The sequence below is a fragment of the Bombyx mandarina genome, chromosome 01 (genome assembly GCF_030267445.1).
Source record: "Bombyx mandarina strain Sakado chromosome 01, ASM3026744v2".
In the NCBI taxonomy this organism is placed as follows: domain Eukaryota; kingdom Metazoa; phylum Arthropoda; class Insecta; order Lepidoptera; family Bombycidae; genus Bombyx; species Bombyx mandarina.
Window position 1 is genome coordinate 572,468 of NC_143208.1, and position 15,265 is coordinate 587,732.

General features: G+C 38.3%; 1 protein-coding gene across 1 annotated transcript; it reads left to right on the top strand.

The window, feature by feature from the left end:
* Nucleotides 1-4,069: 4,069 nt before the first annotated feature.
* On the top strand, nucleotides 4,070-5,464 carry LOC114245548 (cytochrome b-c1 complex subunit 1, mitochondrial). Its single transcript, XM_089739087.1, has one exon. It carries the CDS (start codon nucleotides 4,070-4,072, stop codon nucleotides 5,462-5,464), a length of 1,395 nt encoding a protein of 464 aa, XP_089595213.1.
* Nucleotides 5,465-15,265: the final 9,801 nt, after the last annotated feature.

The window sequence follows — 15,265 nt, forward strand, 5'->3', positions numbered from 1 at the left end:
ATTCTTTTTTCGGCTCCTTCACATAACGTTATTGCCAGCGTTTTTAGTCAGCTAATGTACGAGGAACTCGATCCTCTTTAGCTGGACTTTAGATTGGATACATTAAAAAAACGCAATGTCAGTGGCGTATGTTAATCTGTTCTGTATGCTAATCTATAAGTTATTTTTAACAAGAACAAATTGATTAGTTACTAGGCACGTGTTTATATTAAAATTCTGTGATGCTGTTCGCTATTGTACAAATAAATAATCACAATGAGTCAAACAAAACAGCAAACGTAGCAGTGCTTAAATTCGAAATTAATAATAACTAGGCATATCCGATTATTATTTTCCTATCACTGATACTTGTAGGATATTATGTTGAAGCTCGCATGAGTGGTTACTATGGTCCGGCATGTTTCTGGAGCGAATCGGTCGTGTATCGCACTTTGAAAAGTAGGAGAGTGATCAGTCGCCTGACCGTTTTTTGAAATGGTGATCCACCTCGAGCACCGGTCATCGTTCTCGTTGAACCCGTCTCTTGCGACGAAGGGCTCGACGAGTAATTTTAGCCCACAGACACAGCCCACTGAGTTTTTCGCCGGATCTTCTCAGTGGGTCGCGTTTCCGATCCGGTGGTAGATTCTGCGAAGCACGGCTCTTGCTGGGGCTCGTGTTAGCAACGTCGTCAGGTTTGAGCCCCGTGAGTTCACCTACTAGTGAAGGTTATGCAGAAATAGCCTCTCAAGGCTATCAGCTTAGGTAGGAAAAAAAATGTGATCAGGTGATCCAAATCCTCGTTTGCTTTAGAAGACAATAAAAAGTACCTGTTATTGCAATTAAGAGTCAGGCTACGCGCCTATCATGTAATAATATCTATGGACTCCTGTTACGACTTACAGTTTTGTGAGCCTGGAGTTTCTATGACCATCTTAACAAAAAAAGATAGTAACTTGGTCGAATAAATATAACGATTGCAACTGGTAACTAAGTTGATCGAAAAATACAACAGACAATGGTAGAAGAAAAGTAGTATAGTTCATTGGTGAGTTTTAATGCAATGCCAATATTTTTCGACATAATAGCACAGTCCACTTTATTTTTTTTATTATCAACTGTATACTTTATATATTGTATACATAATTATTGTAAATTAAATATACTTTTTTAAATATTCGCTGAGAGCCGAATTAAAATTGACCTTAGCAAAAATACGTCGAACCAAAAATTTTGTTTAAATAGTTCATCATTTTCCAACGCACTGGAAAGGAAATACAAATATAGAAATCAAGTTTGTATCATAACAGATCTATCGGCAGCGTTGTAAAGCCAACAAGTAATGTCTGACCTCTCGTAATTTCGTTATCTGTTCTTTACGTAACTTTTGACGCCAGACAGTGCCCTGAGCTTATGTAAATTGTAAACCTTTTCTGGCAAAGAAAAATAAAGAGGCATTTGCAAGTAAGATTAGATCGGATTGAGAGCCCTCGGCGGACCGTCGATCTTCAGCTCTGTGCAATGTTAAAACAATGCTTTTCAGGTAAAATGTCCTCTCTTGTAATTTAACTGGGTTGAGTGAAAAATAGCTTTATCTTGTAGGTTTTACAAAGGGTTCTGAAAACGTAAAGAGGGCTCAAAAGCCTTTGGCACGACCTAGTGGTTTCAGTAATGTATTATTCAGACGGAAAACATGGTTGGGTACCGGGAATGTGTTACCTTTTCTGTTTGTTCTGATCGATTCGAACAGGACTACTTTAGCTCGTAAATCAACCGGCAAAGGATATTTAGAAATGAGAATTGTAGTATAATATATATTAAACTCATAGTGTGAATGAGGATAATTTATGTCACATGTTACAATCAAAACTACATTTTTAGAAGTTACTAGCCGTACTCGTCCGCTTCGCTGCGCATTTAAAATTAACATTATTATTTATTGTCATCATTATTGGGGAGTCCAACACTCATATAAATATTAGCCTATCCATTAAGTACATGTATTTTCTACATGGATACTAAGCTTCAAGTCAAGATTTATATATCAGTAGGTATAGATTACGTGTGTGGTGGTAACAGTCATAGATGATATTTATTATCTGAAATACCTGAATAGCGGTAGCGAAATTTACAAAATAAATATGCAAATTTATATGTTCCGAATAACGACATTTGGATCATCAGTGCACGAAAAAATACACTAACTCGGCGGAACATTTTACCTTTGTCGTTTTACCCAAACATGCCATAGATATTTAATATAAAAATATTAACCTTGGCTATTACTCCAATGGTAAAACATATACTTAGTCTGGCCATAAGTACTGTTACAAAGGAAAACAAAAAAAATCTATGGCAAATAACATTTATTACTTTTACAGTATGTTAGTTTAATACATAAATATAAAACAATTTAAAGTATAAAAAGCTTATTCGAAGTGGTCTCCATTGGCTGCAATACAGTCCTTTAAACGTTGAGGCTAGTTATCAATAGAAGCACGCACTCTTTCCATGGGAAAAATTTTCACTGCCAATCATACGGATTGTTTTAGGGGCTCCAAATTATCATGGCGTTTAGAGCAAGCCGTACTCTCTAAAACTGACCATAAATCATAATCCAGCGGATTAAGATCGGGACTAGACGACGGCCAGTCTTCAGCTCTGATGAAGTCCGAAACGATCGTTTCCAACCAAGACTGCGTAGACCGAGCTTTATGACCTGGCGCCGAGTCTTGCTGGAAGGACCATTCTTGATTATTGAACATGGTGTTGTTAAGGGGCTTCACTACCTTCTCAAGAATGGTATCTTGATACTCTTGTGCCGATGTTTTGATACCTTTTTCACAAAAGTATGGCTCAGTCACTCCTTCATAGCTAATACCCCACCAAACCATCACTGAAGTCGGATAGTGCCCACGTTGCACTCTGTCGACTAATTGGGAAACTTCTTTAGAGCTTTGAGCATAGATACGGTCATTTTGTTTGTTAAAATGTTGCTCAATTGTAAAAAACTTCTCACCCGTAAACAAAAATTTTCTATGACTTCCCTTTGCGTACCGCTTCAGTAGTTGTTTCGATTTTACCACCCTGTTCTCTTTTAAATTATCAGTTAAGAAATGACCAGTACGTCTCATATAGGCTGCAAGTCCTAAGTCATCTTTTAAAATACGCGACAAGGTTCTAGGTGCTATGCTCATCTCCCGAGATAAAATCTTTTGCTTTCGGACAGGATTTCTTTGAATTCTTTCCCTTACTGCTTTGACCACCTTTTTCGTATGAACACTATGTGGACGGTCAGATCTTTTCCTGTCACAAACAGAGGAGGTCTCATTGCACTTATTAATCGCCCGGTACACAAACATTTTACTAATACCAAGCGTATGGAGAGTTTTAAAAATTGCATTTGGCTCCATATCTATTTTGTGTAATGCAATCACAGCGATTCGGTTCTCTTTATCACCCCACTCCATTTTAATATCGCAAAATATAGTACAATGTATTGGCGCCAATATGAGAAAACTCAATGAGCAATCATATAAAAATGGCAGATTCCAAATTCAAATGTAATATTTTGTTTATTTTTAATTGTAACAGTATTTATGGTCAGACTAAGTATATATAAATCATGTCTAAACGTCCTCTTAACACAAGCAATCTTGAACAATCAATTCAACGCGGTAATCGGGAATAGTGATTAATTTCTATTAGCAAGCAATGTATCTGTGAATCGTGCCGATAAACGCTCTTAACTTAGGTGGTCGCTACTTCAATTGCAATGTAACAGCCGCTATTTAGATTAATTTCAGTGGACATTTCAACGTTCGAAATATAATTTGCAAGTAAGTTATCTTGTGATGTATGTAATATGAAATAAATTTTGGAACTGAATGGAAATATATTGGGAAACCTTTTGTTTTTATCCATCATATGCAAGGTAAACTTAATCAGAATGTTTCAGAGACTACCTCAAACTTTTTAGATATAATACAGCTTGTCAATATTGAATTTTGACAATTTCCATTGTTATTTAAAATGCTTTCCCAATTAAAATATAATAAATAGTTAATATTTCAATACATCTAGCTTCGAGATGTTTCGTAAAACGTTCAAAAGTTTTTTTCCAAAATGGATAAGGTTAAATAGGAAACGCTCTGCTGGAGTCTGTCATCCTGTTGATCCAAATGATCCTGGTACCAAGATCAGTCTCCTACCGAACGGAGTGCGGGTTGCAACTGAACAGACGCAATCACCACTTGCTTGCGTTTCTCTGTTCATCGAAGCAGGCCCGCGTTTTGAAACTCCGGAAAACAACGGTGCTAGCCATTTTCTAGAACACATGGCATTCTGCGGTTTTAAGTCAATGAACCAATGTGAAATAGAACATAATCTTTTACAAATGGGCGCGAAGATAAACGCAGAAACAACTAAAGAGATACAAAGATTTGTGGCGATTTGTCCATCAGAAAATGCGCACGAGATGGTCGCTTTTCTTTGTCGCGTTATAACTGACCTTGACCTAAATGACTCTTCAATAGAGACCGAAAAGCACAACATGTGTTACGAACTAGTGGACTCCGATAATGATCCTAAAGCTGTTATGTTCGAATATTTGCATCAAACTGCTTTTCAAGGAACCCCGCTGGCTCAAAGTGTCATAGGCCCATCGAATAATATCCAAAACTTTGACAGTCAACTTCTGTCATCCTTTATGACCGATCATTACCAGCCTTATAAAGTTTGCTTTGCTACATCTGGAAACGTGGACCACAAAGAAGTCGTACGCATCGCAGAAACGATGTGTGGAAAAATGGTTGGAGATCCAGCGAAGCAGTTTGGAAGAGGCCCTTGCCGATTTACTGGGTCCCAGATTATGTACCGTGACGATTCTATGCCATGTGCTCACATTGCCATTGGGTTTGAAGTCCCGGGATATGGCCATGAAGATTACTTAAAGCTGTTGGTAATGGGGTGTATGATGGGAGCCTGGGATAAAAGTCAAGGAGGAGGTAACAATAACGTACCAGTACTGGCCTGCGCTGCTGCCTCTGGTCTTTGCGAGAGCTACGAGCCGTTTTATTTTCCATACGGCGATATCGGCTTATGGGGTGTGTACTATGTGGGACAGCCACTAGTTTTAGAAGATATGTTAAACAACATTCAGGACTACTGGATGAAGATGTGCGTTAGTGTTCATTATACAGATTTAGAAAGGGCGAAAAACTTGGCCAAACTAAAGGTAGCAAAGATGTTTGATGGAACCGTGAATTCCTCGTATGATATTGGAATGCAGTTGATGTATTTTTGTGGAAGGAAACCGTTAATTAGTCAATATGAATTGTTGTCTAATATAAAGCCAGACTCGATCAGGGAAGCTGCTGATAAATATTTGTACGACAGGTGTCCGGCGGTAGCCTGTGTGGGGCCCACGGAGGGCATGCCCGACTACACGAAAATCAGAGCAGGACAATATTGGTTGAGATACTGAAATAAAATAACGTACCGAATACCAATTATACCAACTGTTCCTGTGAACTTGCAAAAAGGGACTTAGACTTAGTGCGCGGCTTGTTAAATTACTCAATAAGCCTTGCATATGCAACTAAATAACAATTGCTTCTTAGCAAAACCACTGCGAGAACACTTTAAAGCGACTTCTCTCTAAAATTCTCAAAATGCCGTCCTCTCTGGTATACGTGTATTTTTTATCGGTGTATTTTATTTTAACCACACAACTTCAAAAGTTCAACTTCAAAAATTTCTCAGTTTTCTCAGTTTTAAAAGAGAAATTTCAGCAAAACAGCTTATTGGTTTTCGGTTAATGCTAAAAAAACATGTACTGTTGAACAATAAAATAGTTATTTTTTAAAGTATACCTCGGACATTCAGTAATTAATATTATACTTATTATGTCAAACAAAGTGTTTTTTAGTTTTATCAGCAGTAGCTATTAAAAAAAATAAACCTTTTAAAATCACAAACTGTGTACGTGGTTCACACGCAGCAAAATTTATTTCGAATTCAAAAGCGTGTTTGACGCAAAAATGATGAAAGTTTCATTTACAAAACCACATGTTTACGGCTAACACTCGTTCCGGTGTTTTTGTTAATAATTCGTTGCAACTTAAGACCTTATGGAGAGGCTTTTTGAGACGAAATTCGCAAACTTACTACAATAACACAAGGTAACACTTTAGAGGTAAAGATTTAAAATTAAATAATTACATATCGTCTGGAATAACACTTAACTTTTATTATTTTTATTTTTATTATTATTATTATATGTTTCCTAGATGAGTGGACGAGCTCACAGTTCACCTGGTGTTAAGTGGTTACCGGAGCCCATAGACATCTACAACATAAATGCCGCCACCTACCTTGAGATATGAGTTGTAAGGTGTCAGATGTTACAGTACAACGGCTGCCACACCTTTCAAATCGAAACGCATTACTGATTCACTGTAGAAATAGACAGGGTGGTGGTACCTACCTGGGCGGACTCACAAGAGGTCCTACCACCAGTAAAGATTAAAAAATAACAAGTTAATTAATATTCATAGAGGATCAAGACTTGATCAGGAGTGAGTTCTATTGTGGCGGGAGTGATAGTTTGGGAGGTTTAATGACGGAAGGAAAGATCTTCCACCGAGCAGGTGATATTGCTCGGTAGACCGACGGTCCGAATGTTGTTGTTCAGAACTTGTATATATGCAAGCTTATCTTGAAAATGTCGTAAAACATTTTTGAAATGTATCTAAGAGCAATTTAAGTACCCTCTATTTCTCCTTAATGTTTTTTGTTTACACGCTCCTCTTTTTTTTTTGTAATATCATCCATCTCTCTCGCAGGCAGTGCATAATTGGATGTAAAATTTCATTCAAAATGTCAACAATGTTCGACTTCCACCCTTCACTGGGGATGGAGGGCGGGGCATGTCGGAGTCGAACCGACTAAAACCTCCTGTCTCTCAACAACCAACGTCCAAACCTCGCATGAGACAAAACTCATGAAAAGGCAAAGGGGGGAAAGTGAAGCGTTTAGTGCGGAGCACATCTTTCCCATCACCCTCCCCCTCGGGACGCCGGACTGGCGGTCGTCGGCGCCACGACCACCAGCCCTCTCGGTCGGCAGGCTATCCGAAGCCCGCCTAGATGGCGCCGGTTAGAATGGTCTATCCTACGGAATACCCCGCTGGGTCAGAACCAGCGTGGGTTGAGGATAGCCGGCCTTCCATCACCCGGATGCTACCATATATTTTTTAATACGTTTATAATATATATTTATACTATTCCCATTAAAGTATATATCACGCACAACGAAATATAGGCTGAATCATTATCTAATCTTTTGTTCAGAGCAACCGACTAACAGGTCCCGCGGAATTAAACGAATTTCGCTTTGATAAATTAGTTTAACCGAATTGATACCTCGATTTATATGTCTACAAGCCCGGAAGCCATCCAAGACGATAGCCCGAGTTATCCGGAGATTAAACGGTATCGCAGTGGCTGGATATTGTTAGCGGATATCACGGGAGCAACTGGTACAAAACCATGATTTATAATCAGAAATTCAGTTTCATGTATTCGGTGGTTCAACGAAATTTATGCCAATTGGCTCACTTTGGCTTTGCTAAGCACTGGCTCTATTGCTCCCGTTTTTCCAAAACCAATATCAAGTGTATTCTTGAGTAGTAAAATAATTAATTTGGTTAAACTGTGTTACAAACTGAGCTGATCACTGAAGGTATTAGCGTCAACAGTTCAATGTTTTTAATTGAACTACAATTAAGTTTACTCCATTCAAATAGCTGAAGAAGTTTAGTTATGTTACTTTTTCCCAAATTTATACTTTAAATGGCTCTTGTAAAGTTGTAAAAGTGTCGCTTACACCAAATAGTCTTTAACCTAATATTATGTGCGTGTAAAAGGTTTTTAAATATTGATTTTGAGACTTAAAGGATGAGCTGTGTTGCAGAGAAATAATATATTACAATATTGTTCGAAGTTCTCAATGTTGCCCTGCGATATTCATAGCGAGGCTGATGGACTAGTACGAGTCACCCACAGACACAGCCCACTGAGTTTCGCGCCGGATCTTCTCAGTGGGTCGTGTTTTCGATCCGGTGATAGATTCTGCGAAGCACTGCTCTTGCTAGGGTCAGTGTTAGCATCACTCCGGTTTGATTCCCGTGAGCTCACCTACTATCTAAGGTTACGCTGAAATAGCTTCTCAAGGCTATCAGCTTAGGTAGGACTGGTGGTAGGACCTCTTGTGAGTCCGCACGGGCGGGTACCACCACCCTGCCTATTTCTGCCGTGAAGCAGTAATGCGTTTTTGTTTGAAGGGTGGGGCAGCCGTTGTAACTATATTTGAGACCTTAGAACTTATATCTCAAGGTGGGTGGCGCATTTACATTGTAGATGTCTATGAGCTCCAGTAACCACTTAACTCCATGTGGGCTGTGCGCTCGTCCACGCATCTAAGCAATAATAATAAAAAAGGTAGAAAAAAAAGTACGAGTATGTCTTTAAGCAGATAAAATAATTAAGTTGATAACCTGTGAATCAGTGCCGCTAACAACGCGACTATTATCAATGAATATTCTGGAGATAAGGTTTAACGCTACCAAACTTCGTTTAATGAATAAAGTTTAAAGTATATCTAGTTTCGCGCTGGCTTTGTTTCATAGTCTGGTATACTCCTGTTAATTAATGTATTATATACGGCGTTACATATAAATATTAGTAAATTCTAAATCTTCACTAAAGTACAAACGTACCCAGAGCAAAGAGGCTTAATGTGTTTTATTTGATATATAGTCTTCCGTTTGTGAGACTATGTGAGCCAAATATAACTTATCTGATCACTTAGATCTTTACTCTTTACTTTTCAAGAGTAGTCTGGAGCGCAATGAATGAACCAGATGATGAAGACAATTTATTAAATAAAATACATTACGTTTCTGAAAATTTAATAAGCCGATCTCACTTCCGGCATTAGTTGATTACTTTAACTGAATTGTTTGAGCCCCAGACTCATTGGAATCAATTGTCGATTCTGATAACGATATACACAAATGGACAAGGGAACTAAGGCTGGACGTATGTAAACGCTCGGACTACGAAAATAATTTAATTTATACGTTTAGTATCTTGATTAAGGCGTGTACCTGCCTGCTCAACAATTAGCCTAACATTTATCTATATGTATAGAAATGAATTGGTGTTCGTTACTCTCGCAAAACTCGAGAACGGTTGGACAGATTTGGTTCATTTTGGTCTTGAATTATTTGTGGAAGTCCAGAGAAGGTTTAAAAGGTAGATAAATACGAAAATGCTCGGAATTAAATAAAAATAACAATTTTGTTTTTTCTTTGATGTGTCCCCCCTCGGACGGATCCTTTTGTTTGTTTTAAGTTTATACAAAAGCTTAGGCCTTTTATATATAGATTGAGGCATTACAAAGTCTGCCGGGTCAGCTAGTCATCTTATAAATTCGATTGTTAACGGGCAATCCTTTACATTGTTAGGCACTGATTGCAATGGCAAGCAGCACCATCTTGCCTATTTCTGCCAAGAAACAGTCATGCGCTAGTTCAGTTGTGATTCTCACCCTGTATCTTCTGATGGTGGGTGGGGCGTTGAAACTGATGTGTTATACCGTAACTATCTTAAGGTAAGTTACTAAATCGTTTGATCTATCCAGAACAAAAAAAAACAATCTCTCCATAAGGTAGTATATGAGATAATGCGGTTTCAATCTACATATTTCTTAAACATCTAAAAGTGTCTATCATAGACTAGATGAACTCAGGCAAAATCTAAAAATCGCACAAACTATAATTTTAACAAAACCTTGTAATGCAAGTTCTGAACAAGAGAATTAGGACGTCGGTCTACTGAACGTGAGAGTTCGTGCTGGAATACCATTACAATAGTCTTCAACTATGAACAAGTGGAAGTCGTACATTAATAAACGCGTATTATTGTGTGCCAAGCCTGAGATGTGCTCCGCACTAAACGCTTCACTTTCCCCCCTTTGCCTCTTCATGAGTTCTGTCTCATGCGAGGTTTGGACGTTGGTTGTTGAGCGACAGGAGGTTTTAGTCAGTTCGACTCTGACATGCCCCGCCCTCTATCCCCAATGGAGGGCGGAAGTCCGGCGATTTCCTCCTGACCAAAAAAAAAAAAAAAGCCTTAACGATTACTAGCTTTCAAATATTCAGCGACTAAAACAGAACTAGTGACTGAGTTTACTATCAGGAACGTTCATTAGGGTAATTACAGGACTGCGATAAGGTTTCAGAGGTTTCGGTGGTACTTAATTGAAGATGAACGTACAATGCTCAAGGAACAAATTGATTTCCGATTGAACCTTCATTCCATTACATACATCTATTACATAATATTATGGATATTACGTGACCAGAGTTTGCTTCTTTAAGTCTTTCGATAGTATAGCAAGAATGTTAATTATATTGTATAACGACTGCTTCATTTTTCCAACGGGCGTGATTGCTTCGGGTAAGAAATTAATAGAGGATAGTGGTGCCTTCTCGTTTGGGATTGCAACACTTCTTATCTTACCAGTCATTTTCAATTTTACTTTTGTTAGACATATTGTTTCTAAATGCAGACATTGGTATTCTCGACATGTCTATGGCCTCTTCATTCCACTGTCTAATATCACGGCTTTGTGCTTTATTCTACGTATGAATAAACAAAGTGAAAAAATTTGGCGACGCGAAACACTCAATCACTGCTTGATAATTCACTGCTTAATTTGGTAATTTAACTTTTATTCGCCTTCTATTTCTATAGCAAATAACATTGTCAAGGTGACTGACTGCTAGTTAAAATTATTCTAATAGAATATGGTATAAATCTAATAGAGGTTACAGTGAGTAGATAGATATACGTTTCACAGTTGCCTAAAATACGAAGTCTGGATGAGAGAATGTAAAGAGATTTTCATATCGAAGCACGACAAACAAGACTGTCAACATTCATTAGCGGAGAGATAATAAGTAGCAATATGTATATTGATAGCATTAAAACAAGATATCAAATTAAGGCTACGTACGTCCAGGCGTTTTCTTTGCTTATTATCAGCAGTTTTCTTACGATAGCTGAATCTAAGCTTCATAATTTGGCTATCTGCCAAACAGAAAACAAAACAAATAAAAATCAAGATGTTGTATTTTGCTCTAAGACAAAAGATATTTGTCGGAAGCAATCTAATGCACTTAATTTTTTATAGTATTTAAGTGTGTACTAGGCTTTGCTATAACTATATCTAAATATATGGAATACTATAAATAAACTGATTTGTTGAAATCATTTCTGATTCTTATTTATACATTGCAAAAAAGATTCAAAATCAAAATCTCATCAGCTTAACATTTACATTTATATGCGTATGCAGAGATCGGGTAGGTTAGGTCATAGTAGGTAATTTTTTAAAGTGCCAAAATAATTACATACTCATTGTGTGTTTATATTAGAATGTGAATCAATCGTTCATATTCTTTTAGACCACACAAGAAAATCAAAGACAAAGGACAGACGAAAATGTTTTCCATGGCTCTCATTACGACTCTGTAAATTTATTCTACGACCATACACGATTACCCTTAAAACTTGCTATCAAACTATAAACCCTAAAGTTAAGAGACAAGGTTAACTTTCCTACGAAATTGAAACATAGTAAAATAGGTTTATTACGTAAGTTTCGCAGGAAAACAATTGTTTTTGCGCCTAAAATTTGAATTGTGAGTTTAGACATGTAATAAAGTAAAAGCGTTTTTATGATTATAGTTCTAGTTCTGTGTTCTAGTTCTATAGTGAAGTTGTCGTGGCCTAAAGGATAAGACGTCCGGTGCATTCGTATCGAGCGATGCACCGGTGTTCGAATCTCGCTGGCGGGTACCAATTTTTCTTATGAAATACGTACTCAACAAATGTTCACGATTGACTTCCACGGTGAAGGAATAACATCGTGCAATAAAAATCAAACCCGCAAAATTATAATTTGTGTAATTACTGGTGGTAGGACCTCTTGTGAGTCCGCACGGGTAGGTACCACCGCCCCGCCTATTTCTGCCGTGAAGCAGTAATGCGTTTCGGTTTGAAGGGTGGGGCAGCCGTTGTGACTATACTGAGACCTTAGAACTATATCTCAAGGTGTGTGGCGCATTTACGTTGTAGATGTCTATGGGCTCCAGTAACCACTTAACACCAGATGGGCTGTGAGCTCGTCCACACATATAAGCAATAAAAAAAAAAAAAAAAAAATAGTATAGACTAGATCTGTTCAACAATATCAAAAAGATCTTGGCTCCAAAAAATGAAAATGTATAAAGAAAATAAGCCCAAGACAAAGAAAGAACATAGCGCGCTTAAGTCTCGGATAATTCTGAGAATAGGTTAGGAGAAATATAATGATGACAAAACATGAAACTTTATTACTGTGGATAGTTAGATAATATAGCAGGCCGCTCTGAAATGAAGCCATTACCGGCACCCGGCTTATGGTCAAAGTTTATATATGTATTATATATTAGAACATTGGCGAAGTGAGAATTACAAACGTGCGGCAGGTTTGTTTAAAAAAAAATGTACGTGTTTTAACAGGATCAGGAATTTATCGAACGCTTTACACGTAGTCATCCGCTTCTTCATTTTATAGTAATTGACTTAAATTTTAGATGCCTAGTATTTGTAAGGTAAAATTGTTGTACTAAAGTTTAATTTCCTTAAATATTAAAGACAAAAAAATCTAATATGTCGTTTTTCATTCATATTATGTTATTTTGGTTTGAAGGGAAGGTAGCCACAATTGGATCTCACGAAGTCCGACATCTTATGAAGGTCTTCGTAGTCAGCTAACATAAAACAGAATTCTGTTAGTTCGGTAGTATTGATCTACGTCAATAGATGGAACATAGTTATCTATTCTTAGTAAAAAAAAATGTAGTCCCCCAGATTCACGTCTTCGATCTCTTTAAATATCTTTTCGCAACAAAGAGCTACCTTTCAGAAGGTATACAGGAATTTTAACACTTAAGCTAAATTGTATACTAAATATTGATTATTCTCATTTCAATGAGTGGGAGGGCGGTCTGTACGTCTTTTTGCTCAACACCATAACTCACCTGCTTGAAGTCGAGGTTGCTCTGGCAGCGGATAGAATTGGAATTGATCGTGGGCGATTGTATCTAAAACAATTGAATTTCGCGCTTGTTGCGTTTATTTGATAACAGTCGACAAAGAAGAGGACCATCAATCGTTAGGACGCACAATAGCGAATTGTATTGCGTTATTAGCTCAGCATATATAATTGTATTCTAGACTATAATAGAATCCTTAATCCATTCGATTAATTAATTATCGTAAACCACTAATCGGATTCGTACTAATGATACAATTAAATGACGAGTAGTTTTCAATGTGATTTTGCAATTATTTGTCATCTCTCTCAATATTACTCATTGTATATTATAACTCAGTTACGACAAAGCAATCAAAGACTATTACTCAGCGTATTACGAGCTTGCACTGTTAATAACCACCGTCTAACCTATTTCTGTCGTACAGCATTAGGCATGATGGTGCATTTTGGCTTGAGGAGTAGGATAGAGGCTATTCCAGTATTAGATGACTACAACGACATGTTATGGGTTCTGCATTGCTACTTATGCTATGGTGGTCTTTGGTAGTTCAAGTCAAAATATAAGGTATCCGACCACTTGGCAGAGGTTCCATGAGACGGCGGACTGAGTCAGAGCTGCCAGTATTATTCGGTGAAGAATAAGAAGAAGACAAGTAGAATCTATGATTACTGGCACAGCATCAAGTGGATTGAAGTCCGCTTGTTTATATATGGTACTACAACTTAACGTTGCCCCTATTGTGGGGTTTCGATATGTGTGATGTCTCAATCGAAGGATATTCGAACTTTGGCTATATTTGTTTTAGATCTATCATCCTTTAAACAATTTATTTGCTATATGTAATATGTAACTGTTAAAATATGCAGCCCGCTATCAATGAGACCCCGTCTTGTCCATGCCTCACAGACGAACCATTAATCGCGAACTCAGAAGTTCATACGTGAGAATTGAGTCTTAAAATATCTGTTTTCGCAACACCGGCTGCCGCTATTAACGGTATGAGCACAGTTTGCTTCCCTTCAAGAACATTATTATCCACGAAAATTCTCGTGAAATATATTGCACGAGAATTTGTTGGAAAAAAAATGTTGAATGAAATAAAGTTTTATGTAGTTTTTATTACAGACCTGGCAGACTTCACAGTGCCTCAATCGATAAATAAAAGACCTAATTTTGTGTAAAATAAACTAAAAACAAACAAAATGAACCCATCCGACGGGGGACACATGAAAGGAAAAACAAAATGGTTATTTTAATTTCAAGCATTTTATATTTATCTACCTTTTAAAGCTTCTCTAGACTTCCACAAATAATTCAAGACCAAAATTAGCCAAATCGGTCCAGCCGTTCTACAGTTTTAGCGAGACTAACGAACAGCAATTCATTTTTATATAAGTATATAGATTGGTAGACGAGCTCTAGCTATCAAGAAATAATTAAGTAACATGATTATTCGTACGCGACAGTACGTACTACTAATATTCTTTTCTCGAACAAGGCCTACCGGTTAACTCCGTACACCGCATGTACACAGGCCGCGGAAGGGAGCCATATAATATGGTTCTCGTCGCCCTCCAGCCTACCCCCGAGGGTAAGCAAATATTCAACATCCGAACGGTCTGTAGCCTTTCCGGAATCGCAGTCGAAACCCCACACAAGAAAGGCACACCTAGCCAGTGCCATAACTGCCAATTATACGGGCATTCTTCCCGTAACTGTCACGCGCGCCCCCGATGCGTCAAGTGCTTAGGCGATCACGCCACGGCCCTATGCACTCGCGATCAAAAAACCGCGACGGATCCGCCTAGCTGCATCCTGTGTCGAACACAGGGTCACCCCGCAAATTACCGCGGATGCCCCCGAGTCCCTAAAATAAATCGCCGCGTCGCCCGCCAAAACCGCCTCCGAGCTTCCGGCCCAGACATCAAAGCCTCGGCACCCTCTGTGTCGCAGGCTAAGCCAGCGTTCGTTCCGGCGCCGGTGCCTAGTGTCTCGGCCTGGGCGAAACCGCTGCCGTACACGAACACGGCTACAACTCCCTCCTCCGCGATTCGTCCCGCCCCCGTGACTCGTCCCTCTCCCGCGACTTGCCCTCCGACCGCGTCCGACAATCTC

Excerpts from the sequence above, each read along its gene's own strand:
- LOC114245548 (XM_089739087.1), top strand. The coding sequence starts at position 4,070 with ATGTTTCGTAAAACGTTCAAAAGTTTTTTTCCAAAATGGATAAGGTTA.